The sequence below is a fragment of the Salvelinus sp. IW2-2015 genome, linkage group LG2, assembly GCF_002910315.2.
Source record: "Salvelinus sp. IW2-2015 linkage group LG2, ASM291031v2, whole genome shotgun sequence".
In the NCBI taxonomy this organism is placed as follows: Eukaryota; Metazoa; Chordata; class Actinopteri; order Salmoniformes; family Salmonidae; genus Salvelinus; species Salvelinus sp. IW2-2015.
Window position 1 is genome coordinate 5,636,513 of NC_036839.1, and position 22,255 is coordinate 5,658,767.

Below are 22,255 nucleotides of genomic sequence, written 5' to 3' on the forward strand. Positions count from 1 at the left end.
ATAATGACTGATACCAATAAAAGTGTGATGAAAGTATTTGATCAAATCTAGCATGGGAGGATATACACGCACAGCTCAAGCTACACAATGTTCTGTCAACAAGTCTAGAAACACACAGAGTGGATTAATGCACTTACCCTGGATCCTCCGATACCAGGCTCTCCCTGCACACCGTTACCTCCGGAACTGCCAGGGTTTCCCTATAACATAAGAGAAACCCATGTCTCATCTCGATTAAGTTCAGTGTATGATTAGACCTCAGGTAACCATCTTTTTAGCAGGCATAAAAAGCCGCCTAAGCGGAGTCCTCACTTTCGTTTTTCAGGGGAAACTGAAATTCCGTTGAAAATACTGAATCCCTGTAAACCAGAACCATCCGCTTTCTTATGACCCCACGGAGAGTAGACCTCAGTAAACATGATCAGTTTGTTGACATTAGATGAAGTGGGTTTACTGTAGATAATTGAGTAGCTAACACTAAGGAAAGTCAGCCCAATGTAAGTAAGGACAGCTGCTAGCTAGATACGCTAACTTTGATCATCGAAAGAAATGGATGTTTGTTGATGTTAAGTTTGCTAAGTGTGGGTAATGTTATTATGGTATATGCTACATATATGCTACTGCATATGCTACACACACATGCTAGTATGTACAGTACGCATGCAGTGTGGGTTTATGTAATGTGGCCATAAGTCTGACGAGTGCATGTGAAGTGCCGTAGATATGCAGATAGCAATGGGTGATGGGGTGTGAAAGTGCTGGTTTCCCTGATGGCAGATACAGTAATGTAGCTTGGTTATGAAACATTAGGCTTTCTTAAGCAACGCATTAAGTGGTCAGGTTCAGGGTTCACTTACAGCTTGTCCGGCTGGGCCTCTTCTACCATCAGAACCCTAATATAATCCAAACAGGAAAGAAACAAATTAAACAGCCACTGTTAATACTGAGTTACCTTAATGTGGTGGTGCATAGGTAAGTAAACTGGGTAGTTCCACAAAATGAGTGCATTTTGACATTTTAAGTAGAACATTTTAATTTTAAAAGCCTGTTATATTAAATGAAGTGCCCTTTCATTTATATCACATGGATTATTCAATATATCCAATTTATTATATTGATAAAGGCTTGCTAAAGTGCCTAATTCAGCATTTTGACATTTCCCTCCGTCAACCCTGTGTCACTTCTAGGAAGATTTTAACCCACTTAATCACAAAATCTCTCCAAGTTTCACCATCATTGTAAAGCCCTAGTTATTTTATTGCTTTGACAAAGTCATTTCCGGAGATTATTATTTATTTAATGTGATTAGTGATTAATTTACGTCTGTAACTCGTATTAACTGTTATGTGAACTGAACTCTAGTTTTAATATGGTGAAACTGTTTCTTTTTTATTATTATTTGAAAGAAACACCGAACATCAAATTATACAGAACGGCAGGTGAAGTGAGCCGGTTTTACTATTTTTGGCTATGGCTGGACTGGATATGCCAAGAGATGAGTTCGGATTGGTCTGCAATGTAGCACGCTTTTGTCTGTAATATGAGCTGCTTAGTATGTGTAGGTAATCCTTTTTAAAGCAGCTTTTTTGAAAGATATCACAAAGAACTGCACAAATTTTGCTAAGGCTCTCCACTTTCTGGATAACCGAGTTTTGAAATCAGTGGAATGTCAGGTGGAAGCAGAATAAGATAGCTAAGGAGATGGAGAAAATTCGAGCGTTTGATTGAAAATATGCGGAGGGAGTCAAAAACAGAACACATAGAAGGCTGTTGTATAAAACACATGTCTCCGGATTACAGCTTTAAAGTAAGGGCAACCATGGCATCCATGACAGAGATGGAGAAGCGTTCATCCATGTATACAGGTAACAGAGTCTAGCTAGCTACATTTTCAGATATGATACGTTTCTAATTTTGTCAGAAAGTCATTTTTATTGCAAGTTAAAGCGTACTGTTAGCTAATGTTATCTGACTGGCTTGCTAGCTAACGTTACGTGTATGATCTGTGTAGTAATATTATTCGTATCGCAGAGCCATTTGCATTGCTAGTTATAGCTTAATGTTAGTTAGCTAGCTAACATTGAACCTAGTTTGTTTAGCTACCTGCAGATTCTTGCAGTGTAGTAATGTTAGGATTTGGGATTATGGTTCATTGTTTAGCTAGCTACATGTTAGCTACATGTCTAAACAAATGACTCCACTATAACCATTTCACTATACCATTTACACATTCTGTATCCTGCGCATGTGACAAATACACTTTGGTTTTATTTTATATAGTGTGTGTTTACCAGAGACGGTAATGTGAAGAACAATGTGACCTGCTCCAAAGTCAAATTAAGATATAACGTTAGGCCAATGAGACAGTGTCCAAGTTAAAAAATTCTCCGGTAGAATGCCCAGCTTTTATTTCATCAAACTCACAACCGTAAGCTATTTTCTGTAATTAGCTCGCCATTAACTTGTAAACAATGATCTTGTTGTGAGTTTATTTTCCTGTAATAATTAATACAAATTCGCTGAAGTTAAGACGTTGTCAGCTATATGATATGGTCATTATTTGAACTGGCTAGCCAGCTAACTTCACATTAGCTAGCTAGCTAACAAGCTAGAAACTAACCAAAATATTGTTCAGAAAGTTGCTTTTAGTTGCCTGGTTTGCTAGATTGACCTATACTAAATACATTTTTCAACAAATGGATTTATTGGTTTTAAAGTACACAAGTTATGTCATTTTGGACTACCAGGCTGCTGATGTCATGCACACTGTAGTTTTTGTGTTTATACTTTTTCATAACGACAATGACAAGTTTGATGTTGGATGTCACTGTGACAAATGTCAACAAACATGTTAATAGACGTAGTATAAACCAGCCTTTAGTCTTAAAATCTGTAGGTTGTTTAGTACACTACCGTACTCCCTCTGTTTAGCAGATGGCCTCACATGGGAATCCTTAAAGAGATGGGTGGGGCTAAGGCTTAAGAGGGTCTGAATGATGCTGAATGGGTGTAGACAAAGAAAAGCTCTCCAGTAGGTATACCAAAACATTCAAGGCCTCTGAGCCTCTACTTTTATCCATCGTAAAAAACACAATTTCAAATTTTGCTACAGAATACCGAATCGAGCCGGTCGGTCACATATATTGACAGGCTAGAAATGTTTGAATAATGTTATTATTTTGTGAAGCTTGCGATTGCCACTCCCTGCTGCACACAACAAGCATCCATTCCCAAATGTCACAAGGGGATTCATGGCTGATTTAAGAATAAATTGTCAACCCTGTTACGGTCAACCCTGTTACAGTCAACCCTGTTACTTTATTTGTCACTTAACAGGCACTTACTATAGCCATTTATTTATTTTACCTCTTGAGATGGGAAAACTTCAATTTGATTAAAATGTGTTCTTTATGACAAAACATTAAAATGAGGTGATTTTTTTTTACCAAGTTACACTCAAAAGGCACCAAATTGGTGGAACGACCCAACTATTGTGTTTAACGAAACATTAAGTCAAACATCAGACAATAGTTTTTAGTAATAGAGAAGAAGAGAGAGAGTGGTTCCTACCGTCCTGCCTGGTTCACCGGGGCCTCCCATCTTACCATCGTCCCCTGGCTCTCCCTAGGATTCAAGACAAAGTACATCAGTGAGAGAAACTATTAAAGTGACTATTTAAACAGGAAATGAGTGATGGACATACTCACTGTGCAATGGCAAAAAAGCACTCAAAATATCAAGAATACCTGGATACTGGATAGTTAATTTCCTATACAAAACACTGTAATCTCCAAAGCAGATCACATTATAGCTTGGCGAGAGGAAGAGAGTCAGGAAGACATTACCACTGGGCCGACGTCGCCTGGGTCTCCTTTAGGTCCAGCCACGTTGTTATCTTGCCCTGTGGTTCCCTAGGAAACACAAAGCAAATGGAATCAGATTCAGAATCAGTTTGGCTCTTAATGATGTGGTAGAAATACTTGGTTGACTAGTTTGGTTTGTTTCTCTGTTATATTTACCATAAGAATCCCAATCATTACTTGTCCTGATATCATTATAAGGTTATACCAAATGATGATCGAACCAGGATTAATTTACCCATCCCTGGTCCTGAAAAAAATCATTATGTAAAGAAAACAAGCTCTGATCTGGAATACAGCAGTCAGAGGATACTCACAGGATCTCCTCGGATTCCGGTATCCCCGATGTCTCCTGCATGTCCTTTAGTTCCTTTGGTTCCCTGAACACAAAAAACAGAGAAGTATCTGTGAGTGATAACCATATCAGAATCATGAAAATTAATGAATGCATGGGAAAGTATCAAAACATTATATTTGTGAGGTTGCAATGACCATACGAGGACTCACCCTTCTCCCAGGGTTTCCTCTGTCTCCTGGGGGTCCAGCGACTCCACTCTTGCCCTAGTGGAAGGCAATAAATCAGTCAGCCACACATTACAGTGTGGTCTAAAAGTTCATCATAAGTCATCATATTAGTCTCTACTACTGTGGATCTGTTTTGTGGGAACAACTTCAAGCAAAAGCACTCAAAGTTGGATTTACGGTACATTTTGCTATGTAAGATGGTGGATTACAGAGTGGATTTCAAAAGCCCTTCTGGCATGAGACCAAGATTTTAAAAGCTGTAACTGTTCCCTGGAAGTTTGGTATGACAGTCCATGCCATAGTTTAAAATATCTTAAAGTCATGTTTTTCTTACCTCTTCTCCATTGATGCCATCCAGGCCAATCTCTCCAAATTCACCCTGATAGAAGACAAGGGTTGTGGGGGGTTGACACTCATCATTAACATTCAAACAAATCATCAGTATTATGTGATCAATATACTGTATCTATTCTCATTTGAACATACAGTGCCTTCAGAAAGTATTCACACCCCTTTGACTTTTTCAACATTTTGTTGTTTTACAGTCTGAATTTAAAATAGATTACATTAACATTTTGTGTCACTGGCCTACACACAATACCCCATGATGTCAAAGTGGAATTATGTTCTTAGACATGTTGAAACATATATAAAAAATGAAAAGTTGAAATGTCTTGAGTCAATAAGTATTCAACCCATGTGTTATGGCAAGCCTAAATACGTTCAGGAGTAAAAATGTGCTTAACAGGTCACATAATATGTACTAACTCTGTGTGCAATAACTGACGACCTCATCTCTTTACCCAACATATACTATTATCTGCAAGGTCCCTCAGTAGAGGAAAACCTGGTTCAGTCTGCTTTCCAACAGACACTGGGAGACAAATTCACCTTTCAGCAGGACAATGACCAAACACACAAGGCCAAATATACACTGGAGGTGCTTACCAATATGACATTGAATGTTCCTGAGTGGCCTAGTTACAATTTTGACTTCAATCGGCTTGCAAATCTATGGCAAGACATGAAAATGTCTGTACAGCAATGATCAACAACCAACTTGACAGAGCTTGAAGAATACAAAAAAAGAATAATGTGCAAATATTGTACAATCCAGGTGGCAAAACTCTTAGAGACTTACCCAGAAAGACTCACAACTGTAATCACTGCCAAAAATGATTCTAACATGTAATTGAATACTTATCTAATCAAGATGTATTTGTGTTTTATTTGTTATATTTATTTTTAAGTCAAGGGTTGTGAATACTTTCTGAAGGCACTCTAAGTAATGATTTCTCAATTTCAAAAACGCACCTTTTCTCCAGAGTACCCACGACCACCCTGATCAAGAGAGAGCAGAAGAGATATCCATTGTTAAATGTTTTATGCAAAAAAAGTACTACATTCCATTATGATTTCACATCAATTAACCTGTTGATCGATACGGTGGTGCTAAGTGGGTACTTACCTTGATGCCCCTCTGTCCAGGACATCCCTGGAAACCTTGAGTTCCGTTGACACCAAGAGGACCTCTGTCTCCCTGTCACAGGACGAGAAGTAAGAGATTTCATGTAACAAAACATAGCGTACGTACACTGTATCGAATAACATTGAGATTGACGATGGTTGCCGTATATCACCATAGGGTCCTACACATTTGTGACCTAGTATTCTCTGCATCGTTGCGGAAGAATTTCACTGTACTGTTTTACGCCTGCTGTATCCTGTGCACGCAACAAATAAAATTTGATTTGATTGCACTTTGAGCATCTGGAATTATTACTATTTTCTATTTATTTATATAACTTCAAAGCAGGTGTATAGTGCGGACTGAGGGCACAGTCTTACTAAAGAAGACAGAAAGAAAGCTGGACATGTATTTGTGGGGTTAGTAAGGTTTCATATACAGTATGAACATAAATCTGACTTACGGATCCACCCTCATCTCCGGGATGTCCTGCTCCACCTGCTCCGCCTGGACCACCCTGCAAGATAAGAAGCATATTATGCATAAATCTACACTGTATAACTAACTCATCACAATAGTAAAGCACAAGGCCTTTCATCGTCTACAGAAACCTTTTCCTAGCCATTTTTTCACACTTACATGTACATTAGCATACTTAAGTTCAAGTAATAATAAAGAACATTAGTAACCTTCAGTCCTCCAAGTCCGACTGCTCCTCTGTCTCCCCTTGTGCCGGTGCATTTGCATGGCACCGCGCAACACTCCCTCTCAGCAATGTTGTCCTGTAAATTGGAAAGTTTACAAAGTTGGAATTGAAGACGGAACAAAAACAATTGTGTACAGCCAAGATAATTGATTGATGATCCACTCAATCAAAATGTGCATCTCTGTGACTTGACTGGGACTTAAATGATCTTCCTTTAGATGTTCAATGTGGTCATACTATAGCTTAGTCCTTAGTCTTTCTCCAGGTTCTTTCCTCAAAGCGTTTGTGTGGCAATGTTGGGTTACATGGCAGTTGGGCTGTATGGTACAGTATAGGTACAAGTACAAGAACTGGTAACATTTCAGTAGTGAGTGACTGTAACACCACTAGGGTTGCAATCACTAGGGTTGAAATATGACCAGTAAACTACCAGAATTTTGGTCACTTTCAAGCATATAGAATTTTATCAAATTACATCTAGTGGCATTTTTGGTTACTTAATTTTATCACAAGTGTCTGTCATTATCTCTGGCCCTCTGTGTGGCCTTATCACATGTAAAATATATTTTAAAAATCAACTAAAATATGATTAAAATGATTTAAAAAAAAGAAGAGAATGACAACGCTGTAAAACATTATCCTAAATATAAACCATCAACTTAATGAATACCAATGGTGTTTAATATGAGGGAATCGGCATGAAAAATATCCTTTATATTTTTCTTTAATCACTTTAATTTATAATACCATGTCAATAGGTCTTTGTTGGGGAAAAACTGATGGCAGTTGTGAAAAAGACAATAGTTGGAAGAGTTTTTGATTAGATTTTGGATTAGATGCTTTTTTCATTAATAAGGCTATTTTCTCATGAACCATGTGGTCTATCCACCAGAAACTAACTTATTATTTGGACACAGATATAAAACAGTGAATATTATATATGAATACATTTTAAAAAGTTATTCAAGTATAAATTACAAAATGTATCATAGATTGCCATAGATGACCTGTTAATTACAGAAGATTCTGGTAACTTTGGTAAATGACATGTAGCTTTGCAACCCTAGACACCACTCACCAGTTCCTCCAGAAGCTCGTAGTCCAAGTCCATGACATTAACTCTGAGGGGTCTGGTGTACCTGAAGCCACGGCCAAACTCCAGAAGCACGGCCTCCTCAAACCTGGGTACCCGCTCCAGACCCACCAGGATAAAGCTGTTCACACCTAGCATGGCACAACACACATAAGACTCAGATTCTATTCCCTTTGTCCAGGATGCTTCTCAGTTAATGCAGTTTCAACCGCTTATTATCCAGACATAATAATTCTCCTCACCTGAAATCTTAAGTTCTTCAACCTGTCTCTTCATTTCATTATACTGGCCATCCAGACCATCAGTCAGATGGATCACAACCTGTGCGGGGGGGTGGACAATCATTTAATTTCATTAATCATGAATGGCATTTGTTTAAATTTGTTTGCTTTACTCTCAAGTCAAACTTAAAATGAGACACTTCAAATCTGCTCTCACACAGTTCCATGTTTATGAAGATAATTACATTAAGTTAGACAAACGGACACACCTTGACCGCATCTGCTGCTCGGCTTTTGAACCTGGAACCATATGCGGCAATGGTCTTGGCGTTGAGGAAGTAGGGTCCGCGGGCGCGCAGTGCTCGGAAGGCCTCGAACAGCATGTCGGCGTTGTTCGTGAACTCCAGGTGGACGGGTTCTGAGGCGGCATCCATGGCCAGGATGCCCACCTGGATCGATGGGATCTGGCCCGACGAGCAACTGATGCCCGCCATCTTGGTGATCCTTTGGAGGATGGCACCCATCTTGGACTCCAGGATCCTCTGGGCCTGGAAGATGTTTGGTGAGGACACATCAAAGCCTACCAACACCTCCAGACTGCAGGCTGAAAGAGAGAGAGAGAGAGAGAGGAGGTTGAGGTTGGTTTGTTGAGGTTGGTTTGGAGCTTCTCTGTACCACAACTTTTAATAGAGATGTTTTCTTGTAATTTATTTTATCAATGTTCTATATGAAAGGAATGTAAGTAAAACAAGCATCAGGAAGTGAAGTAGACATGCCATGTTATGTCCCCCTGATACCAACACTAAGGACGAAAAAGTAAAATGGTCCTCACTCTTTGAGGGCTCCTGGCTCACGCCAGTGCATAGCTTGACTCCCTTCAACTCGTCGTCCAATGTCTCAAGGATTTGCTCGTTGAGCTCAGAGAGCTCCACAAACGTGCTTGCCCTGGCCACTGTGGAGGCCTCACTCGCCAGGTTGTTCAACTCGTCCTCAATGTCACCCACGCCGACAGCGTAGATGCGCACGCCGGTGGCCTTCAACGCCAGAGCTGCGGTCTTGCTGTCGTCGGCCGACCTTCCGCCGGTGATGATCATCAGGATCTGGGGGATGCCCTCATCCTTCCTGCTGCCTTTACCTTTGATGAAGTGGTTCTCCTGCACGTGGTGGATGGCGGTGCCCGTGTTGATCCTGCGGCCGCCCTTGTACTCGGTGCGGCTGATGGCGTCGATTATGTCGTCCTTGTTCTTGTAGGTATTGAGGTAGAACACGTCGGTGACGTCGGTGGTGTAGCTCGCCAGGCCAATCTGCAGGTTGTCACGCTCAGTGAAGAAGAGGTCGATGAGGTTCTGGATGAACCCCATCACCTCCTTGAAGTTGTCCTTGCCCAGGTTGATGGAGCCGTCCACCAAGAATACAATATCAGCAACCTTGGCTTTAGGGAGGCCTGATGCAGAGAGAGAGAACAGAGAGAGTGAGTGAGAGAGCGAGAGAGAGGGAAAGAGAGAGGTGCCATGTTGAATCATATCTACAGTATTTATTTAGATTGTATTTGGTATTTATCAATACATTTCTTATAAAGAATAAGGTGAGAATGCATTGCTGTGTGGTTTCACTTACTTGGGTCGACAAAATCTGTAGGTGCCTCTTCAGGGATTGTTCCGTTCAGCCTGGTAATAAACCTCTCCTTAATGACTGGCAAGCCGGGGAAAGCGGGTACCTGGAGAACATCGGCAGAGCTGGTGGCAATCTGGTTGAGCTGCCTTGAGTCTGCTCCACCAGCCCCGATGCCGATGCAGTTAACTCGGGAGCCTTTAAGCAGAGGGCCGTACACGGACACGTCAGTTGGGGACCTTCCGCCGGTAAGGACCACTAGATGCTGGGAGGCCTCCGCAAGCCGGACACCCGCCGAGGCTTTCAGCTCATTCCTGATCACATACTCGATGGCGTTGGCCAGATCGGATGATCTTCCACCCTGCTGGCGTAGTCTTTTAATGGCTGAGAGCACAGCTGGTTTTTTGTTGTGGGAGTTGAGAGAGAACTCGGTCTTGACCTTGTCGGAATATTGGACGACAGCGACCCGGACCTGGTCAAGTTGCACATCTAGTTGCTGAACGATGTTGAGGATGAAGTCACGGATGTGGGCGATGCCATTGGAGCCTGTGGTGTCCGAGCCATCGATGAGAAAGATGATATCTTTCCTCCCCATGTTGAGGTTAGCTGAGAAGTAAAGACACAAGAAAAAGTAAAGCAGGTGGTGTTTCACTTTTCTTGTTGGCAAAATATCTTTAAAAAGTCAACAAGGGGATTATAACAGTTGAGCCAATATCATACAAAACATAACATAAATTGCCGTCATATTCAAAAATATTTTTGATTGGTAAGCACTATTTAGAATTACATTGTGTTTAATAATCTAGTATGTCTTACCAATATCCAAAACTGGGGGAACAAAACTGCCGGAGATGTCAGTGGTGGTCATGGTGTTGACTGAAGCAATAAGCTGCTGCTCCACTGTTGGAAGCTGCCCGAAGTTGTTAATGGAGTAGGCAAGTTCTGGCTTTAGGGCGATCTGCCTCAGTTCCTTGGGGTCGGCATTCTTTGTGCCGATGGCTAAAGGGGCAACCAGGTTGGTCTTCAGCTGATTAACCGGTCCAGAGACGTCATCGTTGGACTTTCCCCCTGTGACTAGAATGAGGAACTGAGGAACTCCCTCCTCAATGCGGCTACCTGCTGATCTCTGGTAGATGTTCTTGGAGATCCATTCAAGGGCACGGCCAGTGTTCCGACGGTTCCCACCGCTGCTCTGAAGCTTCCTCGTGGCCTGGCGGACCTCGTCTTTGGTGGAGTGCTTGTTCAGGTGGAACTCCACCTTGGCACCGTCGCTGTACTGCACCACTGACACCCTCACCCGATCCAGACCCACGTCTAGCTTTTCCACGACCCTCCCAATCATGTCACGGATGGCGGGGAACTCGCTGCGCACAGCTGTTGTGCCGTCAATGAGGAAAACCACATCCCTCTTTTCTCCGCCAGTGGATACTATGGTTGTGGTGACTGTGAGAGAAGACAGGCACATCAAATGTGTTTGTTAACAACACAAGTTGAGCTGCAATGTCAATGGTGGCCCGCCCATTAGGGAAATAGAGGACACTAAATGTAATATTTCATTATTATTGATAATACATTTTTGTAATGAACATTTGAGAAGCAGAATATTTTTTTTAATCGATATTCAACTAGACTACAGCATTGCACAATCACAGGTGGTGATGCAAACTACTGAAACCCAGTTAAAAGTTCAACCGTATGAAAAACACCCCAGCGGTCACTCTCGAAAGTGCAAAAGACTGTATCTGATAGACGTTGTTGGGGTGTTCATCTCAACGAGCGATACAACAATTGAGCATGGTGGTAGTGATTGTGCTCTGTCTGTGGTGCTGCTTTGACAAACTCCCACGTAAGAGAACTTGTAGTTTTCCTCCTTAACCCATTGCTAGCAAACATCAATCAATCAAAGCTGTAAACACGCATCATCTTTTTTTTTTTGTCTCTTGTGTCACTGGATTTGAAGAAATAGAAATAGTATTGTACCAGCACTTAGTTTGGTTGAGCTTGTGTGTTAGCTATTAAAGCATTCTTTTTTTGTGGCCCTGCTAATACCTCAAAGGTGCACCCATGAGCCGGGTGGCCTTTCTCAACGGATGTTTATATCCTGTTCAAAACAACGTGGCACTACGTAATTGGTGATTTCATCTTTTCCCATGCAAAAATGTAAAACCTCTTCAGCTGACCACCTTGGAGCGATTATTTGGCTATATTTGCTATGCCCGTGTAAAAGTCAATATAGAGAGGGCCATGAAGGATAGAGTAGTAAACACTTATTCCACAGACAACTGCAACACTGTGGAATATATTGGACCGGTATATAAAGTATTTGTGTGAGACGTAGTCAATTAGCAGAGCACATGCTCAAAGGCATCATAGAACGAGTATCAAATAAAAAATGTATTGATATTTTGAATGTGAATGAACTGACCTTTTCACCTTTTGAATCAGTTTCAAATATTGTTTCAAATTGAGGGGGCATGACAGTTTCTGAAGGATTACTTGTCTTATACTGTTCAACTGTATTATGAAGTTATAAGTAACAGGAGGAAAATCACCAAATTGCACAATTTTTATAGAACTCCATACATTAATTTCACTGTGGAGTTGACCCCCCTCTGTCAAACACGGACGAACTACACCACACCAAACGACGCGTAGTGAGTAGCCCGTTCGTTTGGTATATACTGTGTCCAAACCAGACAATCACATGTTATCTGCTGCTTAAGACGAAAACATTGGTACCAAATATACTGGGGTAAGTAATGTGGAAGTCCGTGTCGGACCGTTTAAATCTCATGAGCCAATGAAAATATAACATAGACGGTGACGTCATTTTGGGTTGTAGTACCGCTACTAATCACTGGAGAAAAGTTGCACTCATTCAAAGCACAGGACCCAGAGGGTGAATGGGCAATACAAAATATTTAAGTGCCTTTGAACAAGGTATGGTCGTAGGTGCCAGGTGCACCGGTTTGTGTAAAGAACTGCAACGCGGTTACACTCAACAGTTTCCTTTGTGTATCAAGAATGGTCCACCACCCAAAGGACATCCAGCCAACATGACACAACTGTGGGAAGCATTGGAGTCAACATGGGCCAGCATTCCCTGTGGAACGGCATTCTCCATACACCTCAATGAACTCTGCTCCTGCCGTCAGAGTGAGATCATGGTCAGAAGTGAGTTAGATGCACTATTGTAAAGTGGTTGTTCCACTGGATATCATAAGGTGAATGCACCAATTTGTAAGTCGCTCTGGATAAGAGCGTCTGCTAAATGACTTAAATGTTAAATGTAAAGAAGTGAATGGACTCGCTCGACTAGTCATCTGTATTGTATTTGACCTGTGTTTAGTGCGTGCATCTAAGTGTAAGTTCTGTACATGTCATTGCTTCTTTAGGTCATTGCTTCGTTGGGTGTTGCTAAGGTAGTTGAGTCATTTACCATGTTTATAAGGCTCATAGAGTTATTCCTTTACCATTTTCATCATGCTACTTCTAGCAAGCTAGCCTAGGTGCTAGCCAGTCATGCTAGCTCATTTATGCTGTGCCACACACCTCGGATATGATTCTTCTGTTCTTATTTTCTGTGTATGCATATCGTTATGTTTATGGACATCTACAATGTTTGTGTAGCCTCTGTTTGTGCTATGTGCACTGTATTTAGCCGTATGTAGCATGTAGCCTTATTTAGGCTGTGCCTTCCTCGTGGTGCAGTTACTATCCCATGTTTGACATTGCAATCAAATTTCATTTGCTAGTCCAGCTACTTTCTATGTCATTAGATTGGTGTAGATCTGGCCTATGCTTATCATCGGTCATTCTCTGTTGTGTGCATTATTTACCCGTATACTACATTGTTGTGTTTAGTCATATAACTGTGTTATTACTGTCTGGTCATTATAGTGTTTATAGCAATGCATAGATATTATGTTATTACTGTATCCTACCCGGTATACTCTATCCCTAGCATTCATACGTCAGTGTGCAGTATGTGTATGTACATTCTATCTAGCCTCTTTACTGCAATTCCAGAAATGCCTTGTGGAACCACTTTTGTTTTACATGCTTACTTCCACTGTGAGCACTGTCAATACAGAGGGGTGTGGTGTGGTGAATCATTATCTACAATAAACCTGATCTGAAGACATTCTTGCCAGACACTGGCACCTTTAGCTGTCTACTAGTGCCCCTTCTACATGGTACTCCCGGATCAGCCTTTAGTATTTCTCAGTGCAATGTTGTCCAAATATACCACAACATTTGATCAACTATTATGAAATTCAAACAGACATTCATCCTATAAAACATACATCGATGACAGCAAGAGAGTGCATTTACCATCCACATTTGGGATTACAGGGCGCAGCCTGGCGATGTCCTCATCTGACAACTCTGTGAGCGTGGTGATCAGTGTGTCCTGCACTGTGTACAGGCCAGGGAAGTCGTCTACAGTGTAGGCAAAGTTGGGAACATAGGAGACAACCTGAAGCTCCTGAGGGTTAACATCTCTGGTCCCGATGCTGAAGGGAAAAATGCCGGACTGCTTCAGTGATGTCGCAGGTCGACTGATTTCATCTGTGGACTTCCCGCCGGAGACGACAATCAGGAACTGTGGTACACCCTCTTCCTTCCTGCCGCCATTTTGAGCATTCAGCACTTCGTTACTGACAAACTCCAATGCCTGACCCAGGTTACGGTCCCGGCCGCCTCGCTGACGCAGTCCCTTGACAGCGTTCATAACCCCCTCCTTGGTTGTGTGGGAGTTCAGATTGATATCTGCATTGGGGGAGTCACCATACTGCACCACACCAATCCGGATCTTGTTTTTGCCCACGTTGAGTTTCTCCACAATCCTGCGGATGAACTCCTGGATGATGGGGAACTCCCGTCCAACGCCATCTGAGCCATCGACAAGGAAGACGATATCCTTCTTGGGACCCTGGGACTGAGCTGAAAGGAAAGGGAGAAGAAAATGTTTATCCACCACTGCTCCTTATATAGTAAATGGGTTAATACATTTCAAAAACATGTTCTCACAAAGATATTCAATATCATTTTGCAAACGATGACTGAACACTTCAGCTGAAGGACTTTCCTTCCTAGTGTCTTACCTCCCGGATCAATGAATGTGGCAGGGTCAGGATACCCGGCTTTGGCAAGTCTTGACATAGCAAAGAAGAGCCCTGTCTGGAGGTTTTGGAGGTTCCGCAGACAGAAAATGTTTTGTTGGGGGGAATTTGAGATTGACTGCATGTCCCTGTATTCAGCATTTCTAAGGCCAATACTGACAGGGACCACACCAACATGCTTCAGCGCCATAGCTAAGGGTTCAACACTATCACTAGACCTCCCACCACTAAGCAGAATTTGTTTTTGTGGAACACCTTCCAGGCACCTGGGCCAGAGGAAGCAATAAAGACATTGTCCCTGACATACACAAGAGCTGCTTAAGTGATGAGGGGTCTCCCTCCTTCAAGTTTGATGACTCTGATTGCATTTATAACCTTATATTTGGATGCATAAGTGTTTAAATAGAAATTGACCATGACATCCCTGCTGTACTGTGTCACAGAAATTCGGTATTTGTTCTCGTTCACTTTGAGCTTCTTAAAGTCTTGTATCACTAGGAACTCATTTCTAACGTCATCAGATCCATCGACCAAGAAGACAACATCCTTCTTGGTTTACCAAAAGAAAAGGAGGACCAAGGCACTCTTCATATACTGAATTCAAATGCCTTTATTTGTATGGCATGTTGAATGGAAACAAAGTTAAAAAATGGACGCCATCGTCAGGGAGTACAAAGACATGATAATACAACGTTTTCTTTTGAACAGCTTTTTCCAATCAACCCTGATTTGAAGAGGGATTGGTTACAGAATTCACTGGACAACACCTAGCAAGCAATACTATATACATTAAAAAGTGAAATACTGTAGATATGTTATCAAATGCATATCAAAGCTAGAAGCATCAGAACCCTTAGAACGGTGGTTATAAACTTGAATATGACTGAGCAAAGTGGTAGGAATAGGAGAGACAATCTATTTTATAGTACACTTGATCACAGCAAACACAAAAGGGATCCTCACAGAAGCTAAGGAGAATGGTTACATTTCAGACAATGAGTTCAATTTTCTTTTCAATGGCAGTCTGTGCATTGCTTCTTATTATCTCCTTCCAAAAGTCCACAAGAATCTTGAAAACCACCCAGGTAGACAAGTCATTAGTGGTAACGAAGGTCTGACAGAACCCATCTCCAAGTAAATTGATTACTTTATTAAGACTTTTCAGCCATTGCTCCCAACCTATTTTCAAGACACCACAGATGTGTTGAACAAAATTAAACAATATAGGTACAGCTTCCTTTTTAGTCACCATGGACGTGGAGTCTCTATACACCACCATTGAACATGAATAAGGATGGGCAGCTATGCACCATATCATGAGTACCCGGCCTGAGACTGAGATGCCTCCCACAGAATTCATTGTCTCACTGACTGAATGGACTCGTAATAATAACATCTTTGTCTTTCAGGACCGTATTCTTAACCAAGTCAAATGATGTGCCATCGGAGCTTGCTACAGCCCTACGCTGGTTTGTACTTACGTAGATTGGAAAATTACTTTATTTTGGATCCTTCTAAAAACCAGTTCTTTGACTGGATTATATGGTGGGGACGCTATATTGAGGATGTTTGCCTGTTCTGGTCTGGCTCAGAAGATTAATTTATTTCCTTCCACCAATACCTTATCAGCATTAACCCTAACATCAAACAAACTACTGTGTGGAGTACAGCAAGGATAACATGCATTTTTTGGACCTTGACATCAGTAAAAATAGCAAGGTTGTTTGCGCACATCAATCTTTAGGAAACCTTCAAATGAGAATCCCATTCTGAGGGCAGACAGCTTCTACCCCAAAAGGCTAAAGATAACATTCCATATGGCCAATTCCAAAGAGTCTGCAGAATTTGCAATTAGAAAACAGACTACAGTGTAATATCTGCTGAATTGGAGAATCACTTCTTGAATCTGGTTTACAGCTCTCAGGTCCTGAAAGATGCAGTTATAAGGGCCTGACGACTTGACAGAGAGAACGTGTTGCAAAGGGGAGCGACTTATGATGGACCAGAGAGAGTGTACTTTGTTACAAAATACAGCACTGAAGCAGAGAACATTTAAATAGTCATTAAAAATAATTGGGGAATCATCCAAAGTGATACCCTACTACACAAAGTCTTCCCAGAGCCACCAGTCATAAGCTTTAAGAGATGTCCTACCCTAAATGACAAATTAGTCCACAGTTATCTTCCGGGTGACTCTTAAAATACTTGGCTAGACCACAAACCCAGGGGCTCTTTCAAAATGCTACCAGTGCAACCATTGCAGAAATATTGCACCGAAAAAGTATTTTGTTGACACAGCGTCTAAAATGGAGTATCAAGTCAAGCATTTCATTAACTGCAAAACCACGCATGGCATCTACAGATTGGAATGTCCACAGTGCAAGGTGTTCTACATCGGACTGACAAAGTGACGCCTTCAAGACCGCTTAGCGGAACACAAGTACGCCATACGGGTAGGCAATGAAGACTACTCCATGGCAAGGCACTACATGTCCTCACACCATGGCGACCCTGCCTCCCCACAAGCTATGGGTATTGATCATGTTCCGGCCTCAATTAGAAAATGGGACCATCTTAAACAGCTAAACCAAAGGGAAAGTTTTTGGATTTACAAACTACAGGCCACTAAATACCCTGGTTTAAATGAAGATATGGATTTACAAACTACAGGCCACTAAGCACCCTGGTTTAAATGAAGATATGGATTTCTCACCTTTCCTGTAGGGTCATGAGAGGTCCCTTTGCTGTCATGTAGTGGACATTTTCCTCTATTGCCCTCAGCTATGTTTGGACTACTGTCATCTAGTGTACTATAAAATCGATGACTCTCCTATTCTTACAACTTGCCCAGTCATATTCCAGGTTAGAACACCTTTCTAGAGGTTCTGATGCTTCTAGCCTTGAGATGCATTTCTGATTACACATTAAAAAGTGAAATACTGTAGATACGTTTAGTATTGCTTACTAGGTGTTGTCCAATTAATTATGTAACCACTCCCTCTTCAAATCAGAGTTGATTGGAACAAGCTGGTCAAGAGGACATTGTATTGTCATATCTTTGTACTCCCTGACGAAGACAAGCAGCTGAAATGCGTCAGAGTTAAAAAAATAAAAATAAAAATTGAACATTATACAAATATAGCCATTTTAATTAATTGTGAAGAGTGCCTTGGTCCTGCTTTCTTTTTGAGGGACAATTTACCCCTTTTACCAAAGAGCACATTCTGTCTACCAAAACCTACTTTTATGTACCTTAGCAGCGCTTCCCTTCCTTCTTTTTTTATCCTTCTTGATTTCTTCAAGTTGAGAAATTACAATAAATGTAGGCTGTGTTGTGTATAATGTCTCATGAAAGCATTTAGACATTTAGTGATGTTTTATATTCAGATGAACAAATGGACTACTGTCCTTTGCAGTTCTTTCCAAATTGTCTTCCCAGTATAAAAAAAGGACAAGTGACACTCAGCAAATATACGTCACTTACCAATAAGAGTGGTACGGTTTAAAGTGAACAGTACATCTAATAAGATGTCTGGAAGCTCTCCAAAGTGTAAGAACCAACGTCGGAGATAGGAACAGACAAGTAACAGAACAGGAACGGCGTCAGCACACGGGTAAACAAAGACAAACAACAATTAATGCTGAAGCAGGGAGCAGAGAGGGGAACCAGACATATATAGGGAAGGTAATTCTAGAGGTGATTGAGTCCAGGTGAGTCCAATAATTGCTGATGCGCATGACGGGGGGAAAGCAGGTGTGTGTAATGATGGTGGAAGAAGTGCGCAATGCTGGGGAGCCTGGCACCCTCGAGCACCAGGGGGGAAGAACGGGAGCAGGTGTGACAGTACCCCCCCAGGGGCGCCACCCTGCTTCCCAACTGGGCGAGCCTGACGGGCCGGCCAAGACACGGGCGCTGGACAAGCCGGCTGGGAATGAAACCCTGACGAACTGGCAGAGGCGTGAGAACCTGGCGAACAGGCTGAGGCATAGGAGCCTGACGATCCGGCTGAGGCATGAAGGCATATTGATCCCATTGAGGCGTGGGAGCCCGATGATCCAGAGGAGGCATGGCAGCCTGACGAGCCGACTGGGTGTAAAAACCTGATGATCTGGCTGAGGCCTGACGTGGGATGGGTGCCTTCCGAGCCAACCGGAGCAAGAAACCTCTCGAGTCAGCTAGGGCGTGACAGCCCGACGAGCTGGCTTAGGCACCCCCGGTTCCATCGGTGTCGGGCCCCAACGTCACCACCAACCAGAACGTCAGCTATCCCCAATGCTCCGTATGATGGCTTCAGCATTCTGTAAGGACCGATGCCGGAGATGAGAGGCAGGCACAGGGAGTCAACATTTAATCAGGAACAGACAGGTAACAGAACAGGAACGGAGTCAGCACACGGGTAAACAAAGACAAACTACAATCAATGCTGAAGCAGGGAACAGAGCGGGGAACCAGACATATATAGGTGTCACGACTTCCGCTGAACTCGGTCCCTCTCCTTGTTCGGGCGGCGTTCGGCGGTCGACGTCATCAGTCATTGCGCTAGGTTTGTTTATAACCTAGGTTTGTTTGTTTTGTTTAATCTGGTTCATGTTACCGTGGTTGTGCTTTGTGCTGCCTCGCCTGTGCCTTTGGACCAGGGTGTATATTAAAGTTCTCCTGTTATCACCCATCTCTGCTCTCCTGCCTCTGACTTCCCGGCAACCAGTCACTCACCCTGTTACAATAGGGAAGGTAATGACAGAGGTGATTGAGTGCAGGTGAGTCCAATAATTGCTGATGCATGTGACGGGGTAAGGCAGGTGTCCGTAATGATGGTGGCAGAAGTACGCAATGCTGGGGAGACTGGCACCCTCAAGCGCTAGGGGGGAAGTGCGGGAGCAGGCGTGACACAAGGTCAGTGATCAGAAAGACAAAACTACTTTTGTGAGCAGTGGTGGGAAGACCAATTGAGTCTGTGACAATGCTGAAGCTCAAAATGCCAAGATCTTCGAGTGTTGCAGCCGGTTGCCTAGCACTATCGCTGGAGGGTCCTCCTGTGAGCAGTATCAGTACTTGTGGAACACCTTCAAGAGGTCGACTTCCAGAGATGGTGGTGAAGACATTGTCTCTAACATACTGTAGAGCTGTGGCAGTGTTGCGCGATCTTCCTCCCTTATGCATTAACGTTCGTATCTTGCTGATGACAGTGTCTTTGGTTGAAAAGGAACTCAAGTAGAAGAACACTACAGAGTCACTGCTAAACTGGATCACTGCAACCCTGTCTCTGTCTCTGGCCACATTAAGGTTTTACACAACTCTTAGTACAAAGTCTTGCATGGCAGGAAACCCTCTGCGACTGTTGTCTGAGCTGTCAATGAGGAACACATCACTTCGTCCAATTTGCGATTCCACTAGGGAGAATAGTACATGTGGACTTAACAAGATGCAACTCTTGTCATATCAGTATTTAAGGGAAACAGGGGGTTTACATGCTATAACCATTTGGCATAGCAAAAGAAAATCCAGACAGCAAGTGAAACAAATTATGAAAACACAATTCCAGCACGGTGGTGAGAGTCAAGCAAGGGTTGACACATTGAAAGATGTCAGGAACAAATCTTAAAGTACTCAGCACTTCATTTCAAATTTCAGCAAAAATTAAAGCAAATAAGAAAGGAGCACATCACGTGCCATATATTGCTGGGAAACAGAGCTCATTGTCCTCTGTGTTGAAGACAATGGCAAATTAAGCCTCAAAATACATCACCAAGATTCTACAATCTTTTGTCTTGGAAAAGCAACATCAAAGGAAAATATACAATTCAAGTTTATGAGCCTGGGGAGAGCTTTGAAAAATGACTTATTGTTCTTATGTTGGAGAACAATGCCAATCAAAAGAGTGGCGGGACGACCACATGATTCACATGTAGTATCAATAAGCAATTATGGGAAAGTGTTACTGACATCCCTTACCTAAAATGCCAGAATTTCTCCCGGTAGTAATTCTCATTGAAGATAAAAGTTAAATCTCCAATCTATAAAGATCAAAGAATTCAGAAAATGTAAGTGCCAAAGAAGGTTTGAAAGAAATATTTGGCAGCTCTTCAATGTCTGTAGCTTTTGACCCGATGGCAAAGACCATGATACCCTGTTGTTTCAGCACATGAGCAACATTTTTCATTTTATCTCTGGATCTTCCTCCACTCAAAATGACTTAAACCTGTGTAACACTGAGCCAGTGTCTACTTCCAGATGAAGTAGTGAACACATTGTCCTTGATGTACAGGAGGGCGGCCCTGGTGTTGAGAAGTGTCCCTCAGACCTCTAACAGTGTCTAGAATGTCCTTAGTTGTAGCATAAGTATTCAGATAGAAGTGGAGTGAAGTTGAGTTTGTCAGCTACTTTTTCAACAAAATGACTGCAGCTGATTTAAATGAATGCATTCCAGAAAGTTGAAGTAAATGCCAATGCTGCAAAATTTGAGGCAATTGCCTATTCTAATAGGCAACTAACAAGACTGTGATTAAAGAAGAGTAGAGATCAATGAAATAAAGAATGGAAAAGTTTTCTTGACATTGAGTGGTAATAATACCAAGCATAAGCATGGATGTAAAGTGGAAGTATTCACTCTCAATACTCAAGAACAATCTTTGAAAGTAAGATGTATTTTTTTACGTAAATAATCGCTAAAATTGAAGACGGTATGATCTGTGTTCAATACCGGAGGAAAACAATGTGTAGCATGCTTTCTGGTCACGCGCCTCTAACAAACAGTACACTTCACTGGAGCCTCATTCTGAACATGGCTACTTCTTCATTTCTCAAAGGATAAACCTCAACCAATTTCTAAAGACTGTTGACATCCAGTGGAAGCGTTAGGAACTGCAGGAAGGTCCCTTCGAAATCTGGATTCCCAATGAAATCCCATTGAAAAGAGAGTGACCTCAAAAAAAACAAAATCTGAATGGTTTGTGCTCGGGGTTTTGCCTGCCAAATAAGTTCTGTTATAGTCACAGACATGATTCAAACAGTTTTAGAAGCAATTGCCTCTTTTTTGCAGGGGCAGCATTTTCACGTCCGGATGAAAAGCGTGCCCAAAGTAAACTGCCTGTTACTCAGGCCCAGAAGCTAGGATATGTATATCATTGGTAGATTTGGATAGAAACACTCAAAAGTTTCTGAAACTGTTAAAATTATGTTTGTGAGTGTAACAAAACTGATATGGCAGGTGAAACCCAGAGGACAAACCATTAAAAAAAAAGAAATTTCAGCCTACCACTGTTTTCAATGTCTGTCATTTTTATTATAAGGTGAAATCCTCCCAGATTGCAGTTCCTAGGGCTTCCACTAGATGTCAACAGTCTCTCGAAAGAGTTTCATAATGTTTTTTGGAAAAATGAGCCAGAAAATGTAGTTTTTCTAGGTGGCTCCAATTTTGGCTGTAGTGTTTCCAAGCGAGTGGAAGAGAGCACGTTCTTTTGTATTTATCCCCGGTAAAGACAATAACGATTCTCGGTTTTAAATTTGATCGTTTATTTACGTATTAGGGTACCTAAAGTTTGATTATAAACATTGTTTGACTTGTTTGGAAAAGTTTATTAGTAACGTTTGGGATTCATTTTGTATGCATTTTGATGGAGGGAAACTGGTTAGATTATTGACTGA

General features: G+C 41.9%; 1 protein-coding gene across 9 annotated transcripts in view; it reads right to left on the bottom strand.

Annotated features, from left to right (window-relative positions):
* Positions 1-22,255, bottom strand: part of col6a3 (collagen, type VI, alpha 3) — a 71,381-nt gene that overhangs the window by 22,795 nt on the left and 26,331 nt on the right. For 7 of the 9 annotated variants that reach the window (XM_070446792.1, XM_070446772.1, XM_070446777.1 and 4 more), the window contains 10 exons: positions 6,317-6,370; positions 5,854-5,925; positions 5,700-5,726; positions 4,720-4,764; positions 4,368-4,421; positions 4,178-4,240; positions 3,846-3,911; positions 3,571-3,624; positions 858-893; positions 138-200 (listed from right to left, as the gene is read on the bottom strand). In XM_070446792.1, coding sequence (XP_070302893.1) covers positions 138-200; positions 858-893; positions 3,571-3,624; positions 3,846-3,911; positions 4,178-4,240; positions 4,368-4,421; positions 4,720-4,764; positions 5,700-5,726; positions 5,854-5,925; positions 6,317-6,370 — 534 coding nt within the window. Of the gene's footprint in view, positions 1-137; positions 201-857; positions 894-3,570; positions 3,625-3,845; positions 3,912-4,177; positions 4,241-4,367; positions 4,422-4,719; positions 4,765-5,699; positions 5,727-5,853; positions 5,926-6,316; positions 6,371-6,542; positions 6,636-7,637; positions 7,784-7,894; positions 7,974-8,142; positions 8,478-8,705; positions 9,318-9,490; positions 10,091-10,300; positions 10,928-13,819; positions 14,432-22,255 lie in introns of all 9 variants that reach the window. The other 2 variants (XM_024000837.2, XM_024000880.2) reach the window with 1 other exon arrangement.